The sequence below is a fragment of the Chiroxiphia lanceolata genome, chromosome Z (genome assembly GCF_009829145.1).
Source record: "Chiroxiphia lanceolata isolate bChiLan1 chromosome Z, bChiLan1.pri, whole genome shotgun sequence".
In the NCBI taxonomy this organism is placed as follows: Eukaryota; Metazoa; Chordata; class Aves; order Passeriformes; family Pipridae; genus Chiroxiphia; species Chiroxiphia lanceolata.
In genome coordinates, this window is record NC_045671.1 from 42,900,665 (window position 1) to 42,912,934 (window position 12,270).

A 12,270-nucleotide genomic window follows, 5' to 3' on the forward strand; every position below is an offset into this window, starting at 1 on the left:
AGTTTTACTGCCCACACTATTACTTACTGCATTCATGAGCATTTATGAGTATTTGCAGTGAATCACACCTTAAGCCCACAGTGACACTGCTTTGAAAAAAAATCACAGCCTGACACAAACACAGAATAAATATCATGAATATATATACATATATATATTCATATATATTCATATATATTCATATATATATGTGTGTATATATATACATATATATATATACAAAAATCCTCAATAAAACTCATCATAAATGTTACCTTTTGTCCTTTGTGGTTTATGTCCTCCTTTGCTGTTGGCTTTGCTGGTTTACCCTTGGGAAGAAGAAAGACTACATCCTTTATTTTGAACACGTCAGATTAGTTTAAGACAAGTATTTACACACAGCATTGGGTGTTCACAGATTAACAAGAAAGTTGCACCATTCTGAACTTATTTCTGTATTTCTCCTGCCATGTATTCACAGCCAGTTCACACGATGCTTTCATGGCTTGTCACTTTAACCCTCCAGGACACTGTTACTGGGTAGTTCAAAGTAATTATTTGTTCAGACTGCCCAATCAAAAAAAAACAAGAACAAAACAACATTTTTTTGTCGTTGTTTTTTGACTTACATGCATGCAAGGCTAGAGCTATCCTAACTACAGGATATTTCCATGTTTAGCCCTAATACATAAATACAGTACAGGCACTTACTCACTTATTCATCTTGTAGTTCCAAAGAGGACAGAATGGCTCATAAACTCAAATTTCCAGTGTTGCAAATAAAAACTATTAAGAGTTTTCCTTACCTGATCACCTGACTCCAGAAGTTTTTGATAGTCAGGTGGTATGGTATCATCTCTTTCTCCAAGTTTTTCTCTGCGTTCAGATTTAACCTTTTCCTGAAAGCATTTAAATTTTTTAACAAATTTAATACTCACGTTAGAAATATTAGCAAAGAATAAGTGAGAGGGCTTCTTAAACTTGGGGCAGATGCCCTTTTTGACTTTAAAATTTTAAAACTACTGGTGAAGAAAGCGTATATGGATTTCACTATGAAGTGAAGGTGGTTTTGTTTTCCCTCAGTAATGTTCTTTACCTTAGGTATTGCAGATTACAATTTACTGCTACTATTACATAGAAATTGATTTTCTTATTAACAGAAGGGTCTTTATAAAATTTTATGAAGAAAGACCGAATGAACACAAAATAAGCAGAAACAAGCAAGTTTAAAAATATGAGTGACTAAACGAACACATCTGTTGACGAACTCGGTATTTGTGGGTATAAAAGTCAAAACCTGATGAAAAATTCAGACAGAAAATTAATTTTAGAAACAGAGGCCCAAGAAGACACATGAAAAATAATGAGAATAATCACAATAAAAAGCATTGAAATAAAATAGTTTCAAATTCCTGTAACACTTCAACACTTGCCTCCAAGTGGCTGAAGTCTGTTAACCAATTCAGTATTTTTCACAAAACCCACAAGTAATCTAGCTGACTGAAGAGTGTTTGGTATGCCTACATGTGGGAAACATAACAGCATGGAGTTTTTTCTAATAACCTTACTCTTACTTCTAAAATCCTATGCCATATACTCCTACAGGTATATGAGAAGTATTTTGGGGTTTTCTTGTTGATTTGGTTTATTCCCTCCCACACCTCGCCCCAAATTGATCAAGTTTCAGAATGTCTTTTGTTACCTTTACTTTATCCACAACTGGTTTGTTCTCATCAGGGTCAGGCTCCCTCTGTCCCAGGGAATCAGACAGGAGATCTAAGGCTTCATCCATCTCTTTTCCTCCCTAACAAAGTGTAAACACATTTGTGAGTGCAAATGTGCTGCAAAAATATTTGATTCATCAAGCTAATTAAGTCCTGACTAATGAGTTGTCAACTTCAATGAACAAAGAGCCCTCCCTATGTAATTGCAATGTTGTGCAGTAGCTGGGGAAAAAACCCACAGAATATTTAGACCTACAGAAAACATAATTTTAAGAAGGGCTTATGGGATTTATTTTAATGGCTTTTGTTATATGTAAGCCTAACCTCGGTAATGAGAACAGATCTATAAAATGATGGTTGTTGGGCAATTTGTAAACATCAGTTTTTATTCAAAACCTGGTAAAGAAAAAAAAGACCACAAAACCAACTAAAACACAGTTAGGTGAAGCTTTATACTCCCCCTCCAAATCAGGTTGGAAACATTAGTGGAAGATCCCTCTGCATGGATCAAAATGGAGAAGGAATGAGCAATGTTACAATAAATGGCAGGAAGGGGAGTTCTCTTGGTATTCAAAGGGGGTCATGGCACTGCCTGTTCCTCCATTAACCTTGGACTTCTCCATTTATAGGCTTGACTTGGCCACTGCGGTGATGACTATGTTGGGATTATTTTAAATGTTCTCATTACTTAGGTGGAGAAGGGGAAAGAAAGGGAAGGAGAAAGAGGAAAGAAGAAAGGGGAAAGAAGAAATGGGAAAGAAGAAAGGCAAAAAGGAAAAGGAAAAAGGAAAAGACAAAGAGGAAAAGGAAAAAGAGGAAAAGTTCAGCCAAAGGCTCAAGCCTAAAATTGAAACCTCTTGCAAAGAGGTGACTGCCTGCATGGACCTGCAGAAAGGAAAGACACATCCCCCAATGTCCTCAGTGACCCTGAAGGACTTGGCATGGGTTAGGAGATTCCAAAGGAGTCTGAAATGCAGCAGTGACTGGAACCTGGGGAGACTGGGCAGGCCAGTCACCAGTCTGTTCAACATGGAGTGTCCAGAAAAATCCCACTTTTTTTTTTTTTTCTCCTCAGGGGAACATTTTCCTTCCCTGCAGCAGCCAGTTATCAGCAATAAATGACTGAACTTTGCAACAGCCCATAACAGTGGAACTGGCCAGGCCCTGCTGCTGTGTCTTCTCATTTGTTTGGGGGTAAGGACCTACAGAAGGGGTTGCTTACTGAGGCAGAAGACAGTGGAGCTGCAGAGTGCACTGCCGAAACTGTAGCAGCAGAGATAACATCCGAGGAAACCATGGGCTTCCCACCCTCCTTGGTTTTCTGAAACAGTACACAGCACCATCACAAACCCAGGAGGAAAACATGCATCAAACTCCACACATCTAAAACACAGTGCCCATGAAGTTTATTTCTAGGAGTTTATTTTTCTCAGCAGCTTTAGTTATTTCAGATTGAAATCCACTCCGCTCTTCAACTTTTCTGCATCTCACTTTGTTCATCCATCTCAACTACTGGGTTAAACCTTGGCACAGCTAAATCAGAGGTTTAACATGACTCCAGAAGAACTAAGAATTCACCAAGGCCATCCACATTCCCAAGTAACACTTCTAAAATTCTCAGTTGCAAAGTATTAGTTATGCAAGCAACTGATAAAAAGATACAACAACTTGACTATTTCTTTTTCCTACTCTTCTATTAGTTTGCTTCAAAAAGTATTTTAAATTTTTAGTTACTGGACTTTATGTAAGGAACTTCACATAAACTTTGAAGTAAATATGTAAAATGTCAAGATTATTCAAACAACTTGAAAATAAAACCAATTTTCAGAAATCAAATATACTCACCTTTTGTACAGTTGACGTAGGTAATGGTGCAGGTGGTGATGGAGAACAGGAAAATCCTTCTGTCAAACCCTCTAAAAGATCATTTTCACTCATAGGCTATCATCAAAAAGGAAAAACAAAAGAGGCTTTTAAGTCTCTTTCTCTCTTAAAAAGTGAGCAGGTAGCCCAGTCCCTTTTTAAACTGAATACTGGGTACCGTTAGTTACATTTGCCAGTAATTCATGAATGAAACAGTTATTTGCATATTCACTTTTTTTACCTGTGGCTTTTCTTCCGGTTTTGGTAAGAGTTGTTTTCCATCTTTATCCTACAAAGAGAGATCCCTTGTATTAAACCAAGCAGTCCTTAAATAACTCTGCAATAGAGGTACTCTGGAAGCATTCACTGAGCAACACAAGAAAGTGATCTAAGTCACCTCTGGCACCTACTGTTGTTACTCAAAGTGCCACTTAAAAAATCCAAGTCCTGTAGCTTAAGAACACCTGAATGCTGAGAAGTGATTCAGTGAGAGGGACTCTGAGCTTCCCTATTTTGCATTCCCATTTCCACGGAAATAAAACAATTAATAAATAAAATCTCAGCTGTGGCACATGTTGTGAAAGCCTTGGCAAGACCTAAACAACCCATTTATGTCAAATGTGTGTGGTGATGTTCGCAAAAATATCACCTTGAAGAACTGCTTTGGTTTTTTTAACAGCTTTAACCAACCACCATTTATTAAGTTTTAAAATACCAAAAGCTACTCTGCATCTGAGTAATCTCAAACAAAATTACTCATCTGCATCTAAACCACCTGTATGCAACTAATGATAGGTATCAGATATTTGGGAACTATGAACTGGAATTTCTGAATACTATAAAACTGGCTGAAATGAACATCAACATTTCAAAATAAAATGGAGTCTCATTTCATCCACATATTCTGAGGAATAAAGGGAAAGTAAGACTAAGACAACACTTTAAATAAATTACTTTAGCTCCTGTTAATGGAGGAATTGTTTCTTCATCTTCACCCAGTTTTTTGTGTTGTTCTGTTTTGGTTTTCTCCTATGAAGGCAAAATAGAAATCATAGCAAGAAAAACAACTAATTACATCCCAAAAGAAATGCACATGAGCAAGCTTCTAGCCTTCAGCCTACTGATTCAAATTAAGTCTTTTTCATTCAATCCAACTGCAAATCTTATGAAAATTAAAAGAAAGCATTTTCTCTTGAGAAAGCCTTAATTTCTCTGCCTGTTTTTTCCTCTGTATATCATAAGCAGTTCTACCTATTTCACTGAAGGTGACATAAGTAAGTTAATAGACAGGCATGGACCAACAACAAAACACTGTAACACCTCTTGAGTCCTAATTCTTGACTTTTTTGGAAATCAACTCAACAGCTACCTGGGCTGCATGCAAATGAAGGCTGAACAGAGAAATCAGTAGCCCACCTCAAAAAGGAGCAGCCTCCTCAAAGTTATGTTGGAAAATAACAGCTAAGGAAAGGGAGTAAAGCCAGCTTTGGGAACTTTCACTTGACAGAACTGCAGAAGGGCTGCTTTTTCTGTTTTCTGACACCAGTCAGTTCCATCTGGGCCATGGTTTAGCATGGCACTGGGGGCATTCAGACTGTGACTACGAACAGCATTCATAGACGGAATACATGTATTTCAGTGACTTTCTTATGACTCCCAATTTAAATAACAAGATCAAGGGCAAAGCCCAAAGTTTCATGCATCATCCATCCCTAATTTAAACTACTCATAATAAATTTGGTTCCTTTAGGACAAAGACCATACTGTGTGCTACCTCTGTGTGCATCTTAACTCTGCTTTGGTATAGCATAAGAAAATGCAGTTTTCAGAATCTGAGGGAACTACTTTAATGCTATAGTCATAATTATTAAAATAGTGCAGTCACTGTGCTGAAATACTACTAGTACTTCCTAAGCAGAATTGAACTGGTTTCAACAGTAATTTTATTTTAAAAGTGAAAATATTATATCTATATTGTATCTAGCCTGAGGAAATACAGTAATTGAAGGCAATTACATCAACAGTCTATTTTTGAGGTCTGATTTTTTTTTTCCTCTACCTTAACTTTGTCCATAGCAGGATTTTTTTCACCTGGATCAGTCTTCCTCTTTCCCAGGTTGCTGGACAAGGCTTCCAGTGCTTCATCTGCTACGTGACCAACCTGTGTGGGTGTTGATCCAGAAAAAACAATTCTTACTTTGGAGTTCGGTTGCAGCTAAAGAACACTGTTTTTGTTTTTTCCTGCAGTACATATTTGGTTCACAAACAGCATCCTCTTTAGAGCATTAAGAGGTAGAGGAGACCACAAGAACTGTCAGTTTTTCTTCCTCTATGAAGAAGGTCACTGACCTTCCCCACACAGTTCATTTTTTCTGGAAACCACTCAGCCTTTGTGGAGGAAGAACATACGATCCTGAAATGAGCATCTTGACAATATGTTCTGCCATTCCATAAAGGAAGCACTGAAGATTTGTTTTAGCACTAGCTGAAGTAGCTCCACCACTTACTGCAGACAGGGCTGGTGGAGCTGAAGACTGCACAGTGCAAGCTGTGGCACGAGGGACTACTTTATTCTCAGTGGTTTTTGCAGACACAGAATCTGAAGGCTTCTGAAACAGAAAAATTACACTGTAATTTACTGAATATGCTTAGAAACATGAAATGTCTTTTTTTTTCCTAAATAGAGTACTGAACAAGGCAGAAGAGTCTAAATTTAAAGGCAGAAGCTGCTCAATTAAGAGCTGAGTGCCAATACTGCATGTTCCAACAAAGGCAATAGGGAAGGAAAAATATAAAGAGAAGAAAATATTTTTCTTGAAAGAACAGTAGCAGTACCCAGTCTTAGCAAAACTATCAGTGTTAGCATCTTCAGTGAACTAGAAAGACATACTTTGGATATGCTGCTGGGCTTTGAAGGTTTGGGTTGTGCTGCAGGCTGTGCAGGGAAGGCAAAGTCCTTTGAAAATTCATCAACAAGATCAGATTCACTCAGAGGCTGCAAAAAAAACCATATGGGATACAGATGACTCACTGCCTGTTTTTAATTTACTTTTTCAAGAATTGTATTTCAGCTACTCAGAAAGAAGGAAAATATTTGTAGCCTACACTGAAATAACCTTTCACACTTATATGCAACAAAACAGCATGAACTTCCCACTGCATAAAATGAAGAAAACCACATTTTAGAATAAGTCAGTTGCTTTGTCAACAAAAGTCAGTATAAGGTAGAGAACTGTAGAGATAACATAAAATATAATTCAGAGACCCAGATACATAATGTTCAACATTGTCTACAGGGCTACTTAAAAGTACAACCTCTTATAACAAATAAAACCTCTAAGTACAATCACTTAGTTACGAAAAAAATGCTAATATTTAGCTAGTATGTACTATAACAGCATCGTGCTGTTAAAATACTTCAAGTATAAACTATATACAGGTAGTGGAAAGCAGCACCATCAACCCATTTTAATTTTTTTTCCCCATCAGAAGTAGAGTTCCTTCAGGGGCAGTGTCACCTCAGAGATCCCTCAGCTTGTCCGCTGACTGCTGACACTCAGCTGCTTTCATTGTGCATGTTTTAGTGAATAAAAAATGAAGTTTTAGTTTCCTACAGTGTGTCTATTACTGTATCTATTGATACTATGTGATCTAGTACTATGCAATCTATATACATATACCTGATGCTCCTGGGATCCTCCAAACTACTGTTCACAGCTGAATGTTTAAATCTTTGCTAGCAGTGGTGACCGTTCACTTGCTATGTGCAACTTAAATGGTTAGAGAAAGATTCACAATGGAAAAGAAGACATTTGTGAAAGAGAGTCTCCTATTTTCTCTCCCTCATTCCCTCCCTGAAAGTCTTTACAAAATGCCTCAACACATAAGACCTCACTTTTCATAATGTCTTAAATCCTCTCTCAGACACTAAAAAGAGGTATTGAGGTAAAACCAATTTTTTTTTCACAAAAGTTATTCCACTGAATGTGCTTAAGGGTATGCAGAGTGAAGCACCAGAGCAAGACAAGCCCGAGCTGAAATCCTGATGGAAGGACTTTGCGTTCACCAGAAATCATGGAACAACTGTACGTGATTGAAAGTATCCAGATATTAGCATTAGGTTCTCACTAAGATTGGTCCTGACCTTCACGCTCGTTCCAGAAGAACAGAGGTTTCCTGTACTTGTCCAATTTTTGGCAGCATTCCTCAACTTAAAAAACAGTATTTCCAAAGTGAAGCCCTCAGTTTCTTCAGTGCACAGTTCCTTTGCTTTCTTCCTGTCCCTTTTAAATTAATCTTTGCAACTTTCTCTTTCAATATTTTAATTCTCTCTTGCACTTTTCTAGGCCATGATGGATGCTGTTTGCAAAGTCCAAGTTGGTCTTTGTGATTAGGAAAATGTTCACAGCAGCTTTTTTTCCTTCTTTCCAGTCATGTTTCTTTATATTGATCACTAATGAAAGGAAACTGTCAAGAAAACACAAGATTTTCCTGCTTCACTTCTCTTTGTCCTTTAACAGCTCCAACAGACCTCTACAGAATACCTTGCACTAACTCCCCATACAGACTTTCTTTGTGTCAGTAGTAATTTCAGTAACTCTCTCGTGTCTTCATAGTCTCTAGACTTTTTCCACACTATGAACTCTTCGTTCAGAGCCAATGCACTTCAATAAAAACAACTTCCACTTGACACTTCAGATCAGCAGGTTTTGTGGAAAGAAGCAAACACACAAGACTTACATAATGGCACAGAGAGAGATGAGGTGACAGAGAGGGAGAAAACAGGAATATCCAGTCACACTCCTACAATATTGTCAGTTTTCTAACCTTTGGTTTTTCTTCAGGCTTCGGTAATATTGGTTTTCCATTCTTATCCTAAAAGTGAATTAAGCATTACTGACATTTTTCTATTGCTTTAAGTGCCATACTCAGTAATCACCAGCAAAATAATGCAAAATAAATTCCACACACGAGATTAAACTAGTGACACAGTAACAGGAATTCCCCTAAATGTGGAATCTTTACATGGCCAGGTAAGTGGATAAAAGAAGCAAATATGATGTCAGCACAATACAAGAGACCAGTGTTCATTCTTTTTGGTGTCAACATGTAGCAAGAATTAATTCCATAGTAAACCAGCAGATATTCATCCAGTAGTAAAACAAGCTTTGACTAAACCTTTGCACTTGAACAAAGAGGGAGTGAAACCCCAGGGCTGCAATTGGGCAGTCCTGAAATCTCTAAAAAGGGGTGTAAAGCTGCACCTTTCAATACCCAATATTAACATTTAGCTCCAGCAAGGCCAGTTTATACAGCATCACAGAAACTTTCAACTCTGAACTTTATCAAAAACACGTCTCAGTTCTGTTGTTGATTTGCTTAACCTTGAAAAAATACCCATCCCTTGAAGCAACAATCCATAAAAAAAGAGTGTACTTTTCCTACCATTTCACATTAGTGTTTCAAGGTTACATTACAGAGTGACCCCAAAGAGGACTGTTGTAAAGTGATTTACTGAAATTTAGTGTAAGAAACAAGAAACACCACTCTTGAAGAAGGAACGTGTCACCTGGGAAGATCAGATCTTTGCTCAGAATGCCTGAAAAACCAGTCATGCCCACAAAGGAAGGGGAGGAAATTAGAGGTACTGAAAACTTACCAACTCTGGAGTTAACCTGTATTCTGGAGGTATTGTATCATCATGTTCTCCAACCTTGTTTTCTTTTTTCTCTTTAGCTTTTGCCTTAAAAAGAAATAACATAATAAAATCCACATAGAAAAAATTAAAATAAAAACCCCAAGTATACACTCAACTTCACTATCAAGATTCTTCACCCTACTGTGTTCAGAAGAAGTAGCATCAGATGAAATTATTCCATATATCAAAATACTGAAATTCCTCAATTTATTCCTACCAAATGTCTGTGGTAAAATCATAATGGTTTAAGATTAAACGTCATATGGGAATATGGCTGCATTATTTTAAATCTAAAAAAACTCTGGACACTATTCAGAGCTCTAACTTTGTGGCAGGTACTTTTAGAATTTTTGTGTGTACAAAACCCTCAGGCTTTCTTGCATTTCATCACTCTGATTATACAAGGCATAATTCTGTATCTTTTTCCATCACTGGCAATGAAATTCAGCTTTTAATTCTCTGGACCTCCTTTGTGAAGCAGTGCATTCACTGAGTTACCAGAAGGCCTAGACTGATTGAATCTCCAATGAAGCAGCTCTTTTGTCAAAACTGAGCCCAGCAACAGGAGATTTTTTTACTATTTCCCTGTCATTTGTTTGCTCTGAGCTATTGGTAAAGACAGGAGAAAACTTGCTATTAGTATGGTTATAGGCAGAGTCTGCAAAACTAAACTAAAAAGTGAAAGTTTAACATGCAAAACACAGGATTACTGTCAAAAATCTTCTGAAGAAAAGCAAAACTCTTAAAAGACAGTGAAAGGTAAGAGTCAGATGAGAAAGAAAATGGGGTTTTATGGAAAAAAGGAGTACATGCACTGAAAGTCAATTAAAAATCAAACAGTAAATATGTGCAAAATGAAAGCTGGCTATAAATTGTACCTAGTGCACGGGGGGGGGGAAATATAGAGCAATTATATTTACCACAGGGGAAGGTGCATGTACGTATGCTTGTATAGCCAAATGATATGCTTATAATTTCCCAGGCCATCCAATTATGTTCTATTCTATCTGTATCCACTTGGAATTTCTTAATTTTTTAATTTTCTTAATCCCTTAAGACTCATACATTCCTTAGGCCTCTGATATAGGCCTTTCTTGTTATTTTACACATTTGTACAGGATTGAACAAAGAGGACTCAGGATTCCATAGGAGAGTCTAAAAACTAGGGTAAAAAAGGAGTAACATGTTACCTCTGACGCCTCTACAACAGGCATAGGATCTTCCTCTGGTTCAGGTTCAGGTCCTCCAAGAGTATCAAGGAGAGCTTCCACTGCATCTTCTTTAATTTCCTGTATTTAAGAAAATATGCAAACCATTTAATTATCTCTTTAAATTTACACAGGTTTTACCTTATGTATTTTTGTGCTTTATGTGAAGCAAACAGCCAGCACCAGATTCATCATTCTGGTTTGGCTTTACCCAATTTCCTTAACATCAGATTCTGTGACACAATTAGCACAGTCTAATCAAGATATGACTTCTCTTGAGAAGTAAAAAAAAAGGGGGAAGTATAAAACCCCACAGTGTCACAATTTCGTGTAACATAACTGTCATGTGGTTTGACATGGCAAACCAAGGAAGTGTAAGGTCGCACTTGCTCTATACAGAGGAAAAAATAAAGGTTTGTAAAATATGGGGAAATTATATTGTATCCAAGTTTTATACACATTATTACACAACTATTTTTCTAATTTTTCTATGCTACTGCCTCTAGTCATAAGAGTCACAGTCATTCTAAAGAATCCAGAAGGAAAATCATCTGACTCACTAAGGCTAAATCTTTAAGACAGGGGATATCTGAGCACTGGTAATTCCTGTTATTCCTATTGTTTCTATGATAAAGAGGATTTACAACTGAAAAATGAGAATGATGAGTATCTTTAAGGATCAGGCACAAATAATATGGCATGTGCCTGTAAATTTTAATTACACGTTAACTAGTGGAAGAATGGCTATGTATACCTCATTTGATTTTGTTTTCTTCTCCTTAGGAGGAACTGAGGTCTTGACTGAACTTGCTGCTTGTGCTTGCACAATTTCTTCTTCCTTACTTTGTTTCTGTGAGAGAAATGAAATTACAGGCAAATTTGCAAAAGTAAAAAGAAGTGGAAAATTGTCAATATCACTTTATAATGAAATATTAAGACCATAATGGCAATGTTTCATGCAATAAAGGCCTGCAATGGCAGGAAAAGTATCAATACCTCTGTCAGACTGGTCTTCTTTTCTTGAGCAGAAGCAGTACTACAGGTAAAGTCAGATGACAGGGTCTCAGCAAGCTCATCATCTGTCATTGGTTTCTGAGCAAGAAATTGCAAACCAAGTTATGACTATTAAAGTTCAAATATCAACCCTCTCAAGCTCCGTTTACAGTCTGAGTGTGCCCCATGCTTACTCACACAATGACCGCACTGGCACGTGTCCCTGACACAAGGAAAAAAAAAAGATATTTTCCCTCACTGGTTGATTCATTTTTCAGATAAGGTTTTATTTTAGTATGTTAAAGTTACAGACAGCAAAATTAAGCTGGCTGGCAGAATTCTGTTTTTTAAGTTAAGTGCAGAAATCCAAGTAGTCTTTGCTAAAGACATTATAGAGAGACTCTTGCATGCACAGTTTAGTATTTCTCCCCTTTGATCTTATTACGACCAATACCTCTGTAAGCATTTATTTGAATTGTTTCAGCTTCAGTGCCCTGAAAATTTCTTACATCTTTATTAAAAACATCTGTGCCAAGTTCTATTTAGTTTTATCAATAGCTATGTTATCTGGCACTCCCACTTCCTGGGATTTTTGGAAAACAGTTCAACATTTACGTTTTCCAAGGAATCCAGTGGTTACTTTCACCTTCCAGTACAAAAAAAATAAATCTTACTTCGTTTGGTTCATTTGCTTTTGGTAGGACTTCGTCTTGGCCTTTGCTCTAAAATGAGAATTAATTTTGTAAATGGGAAGCAAAAACATACAAATATGAAAGGAAACATGCATGAATAATGTATCTTGTAA

At 37.0% G+C, this 12,270-nt stretch overlaps 1 protein-coding gene across 11 annotated transcripts in view; it reads right to left on the reverse strand.

The window, feature by feature from the left end:
- The window catches only part of CAST (calpastatin), a 61,820-nt gene that overhangs the window by 9,512 nt on the left and 40,038 nt on the right, over nt 1–12,270 (reverse strand). For 9 of the 11 annotated variants that reach the window (XM_032675948.1, XM_032675956.1, XM_032675955.1 and 6 more), the window contains 16 exons: nt 12,140–12,187; nt 11,469–11,564; nt 11,227–11,322; nt 10,455–10,553; nt 9,226–9,309; nt 8,394–8,441; nt 6,457–6,561; nt 6,074–6,175; nt 5,626–5,727; nt 4,521–4,595; nt 3,808–3,855; nt 3,549–3,644; nt 2,926–3,024; nt 1,682–1,783; nt 786–878; nt 255–308 (listed from right to left, as the gene is read on the reverse strand). In XM_032675948.1, the coding sequence (XP_032531839.1) occupies nt 255–308; nt 786–878; nt 1,682–1,783; nt 2,926–3,024; nt 3,549–3,644; nt 3,808–3,855; nt 4,521–4,595; nt 5,626–5,727; nt 6,074–6,175; nt 6,457–6,561; nt 8,394–8,441; nt 9,226–9,309; nt 10,455–10,553; nt 11,227–11,322; nt 11,469–11,564; nt 12,140–12,187 (1,347 nt within the window). The remainder of the gene's footprint in view (nt 1–254; nt 309–785; nt 879–1,681; nt 1,784–2,925; nt 3,025–3,548; nt 3,645–3,807; nt 3,856–4,520; nt 4,596–5,625; nt 5,728–6,073; nt 6,176–6,456; nt 6,562–8,393; nt 8,442–9,225; nt 9,310–10,454; nt 10,554–11,226; nt 11,323–11,468; nt 11,565–12,139; nt 12,188–12,270) is intronic. The other 2 variants (XM_032675949.1, XM_032675953.1) reach the window with 2 other exon arrangements.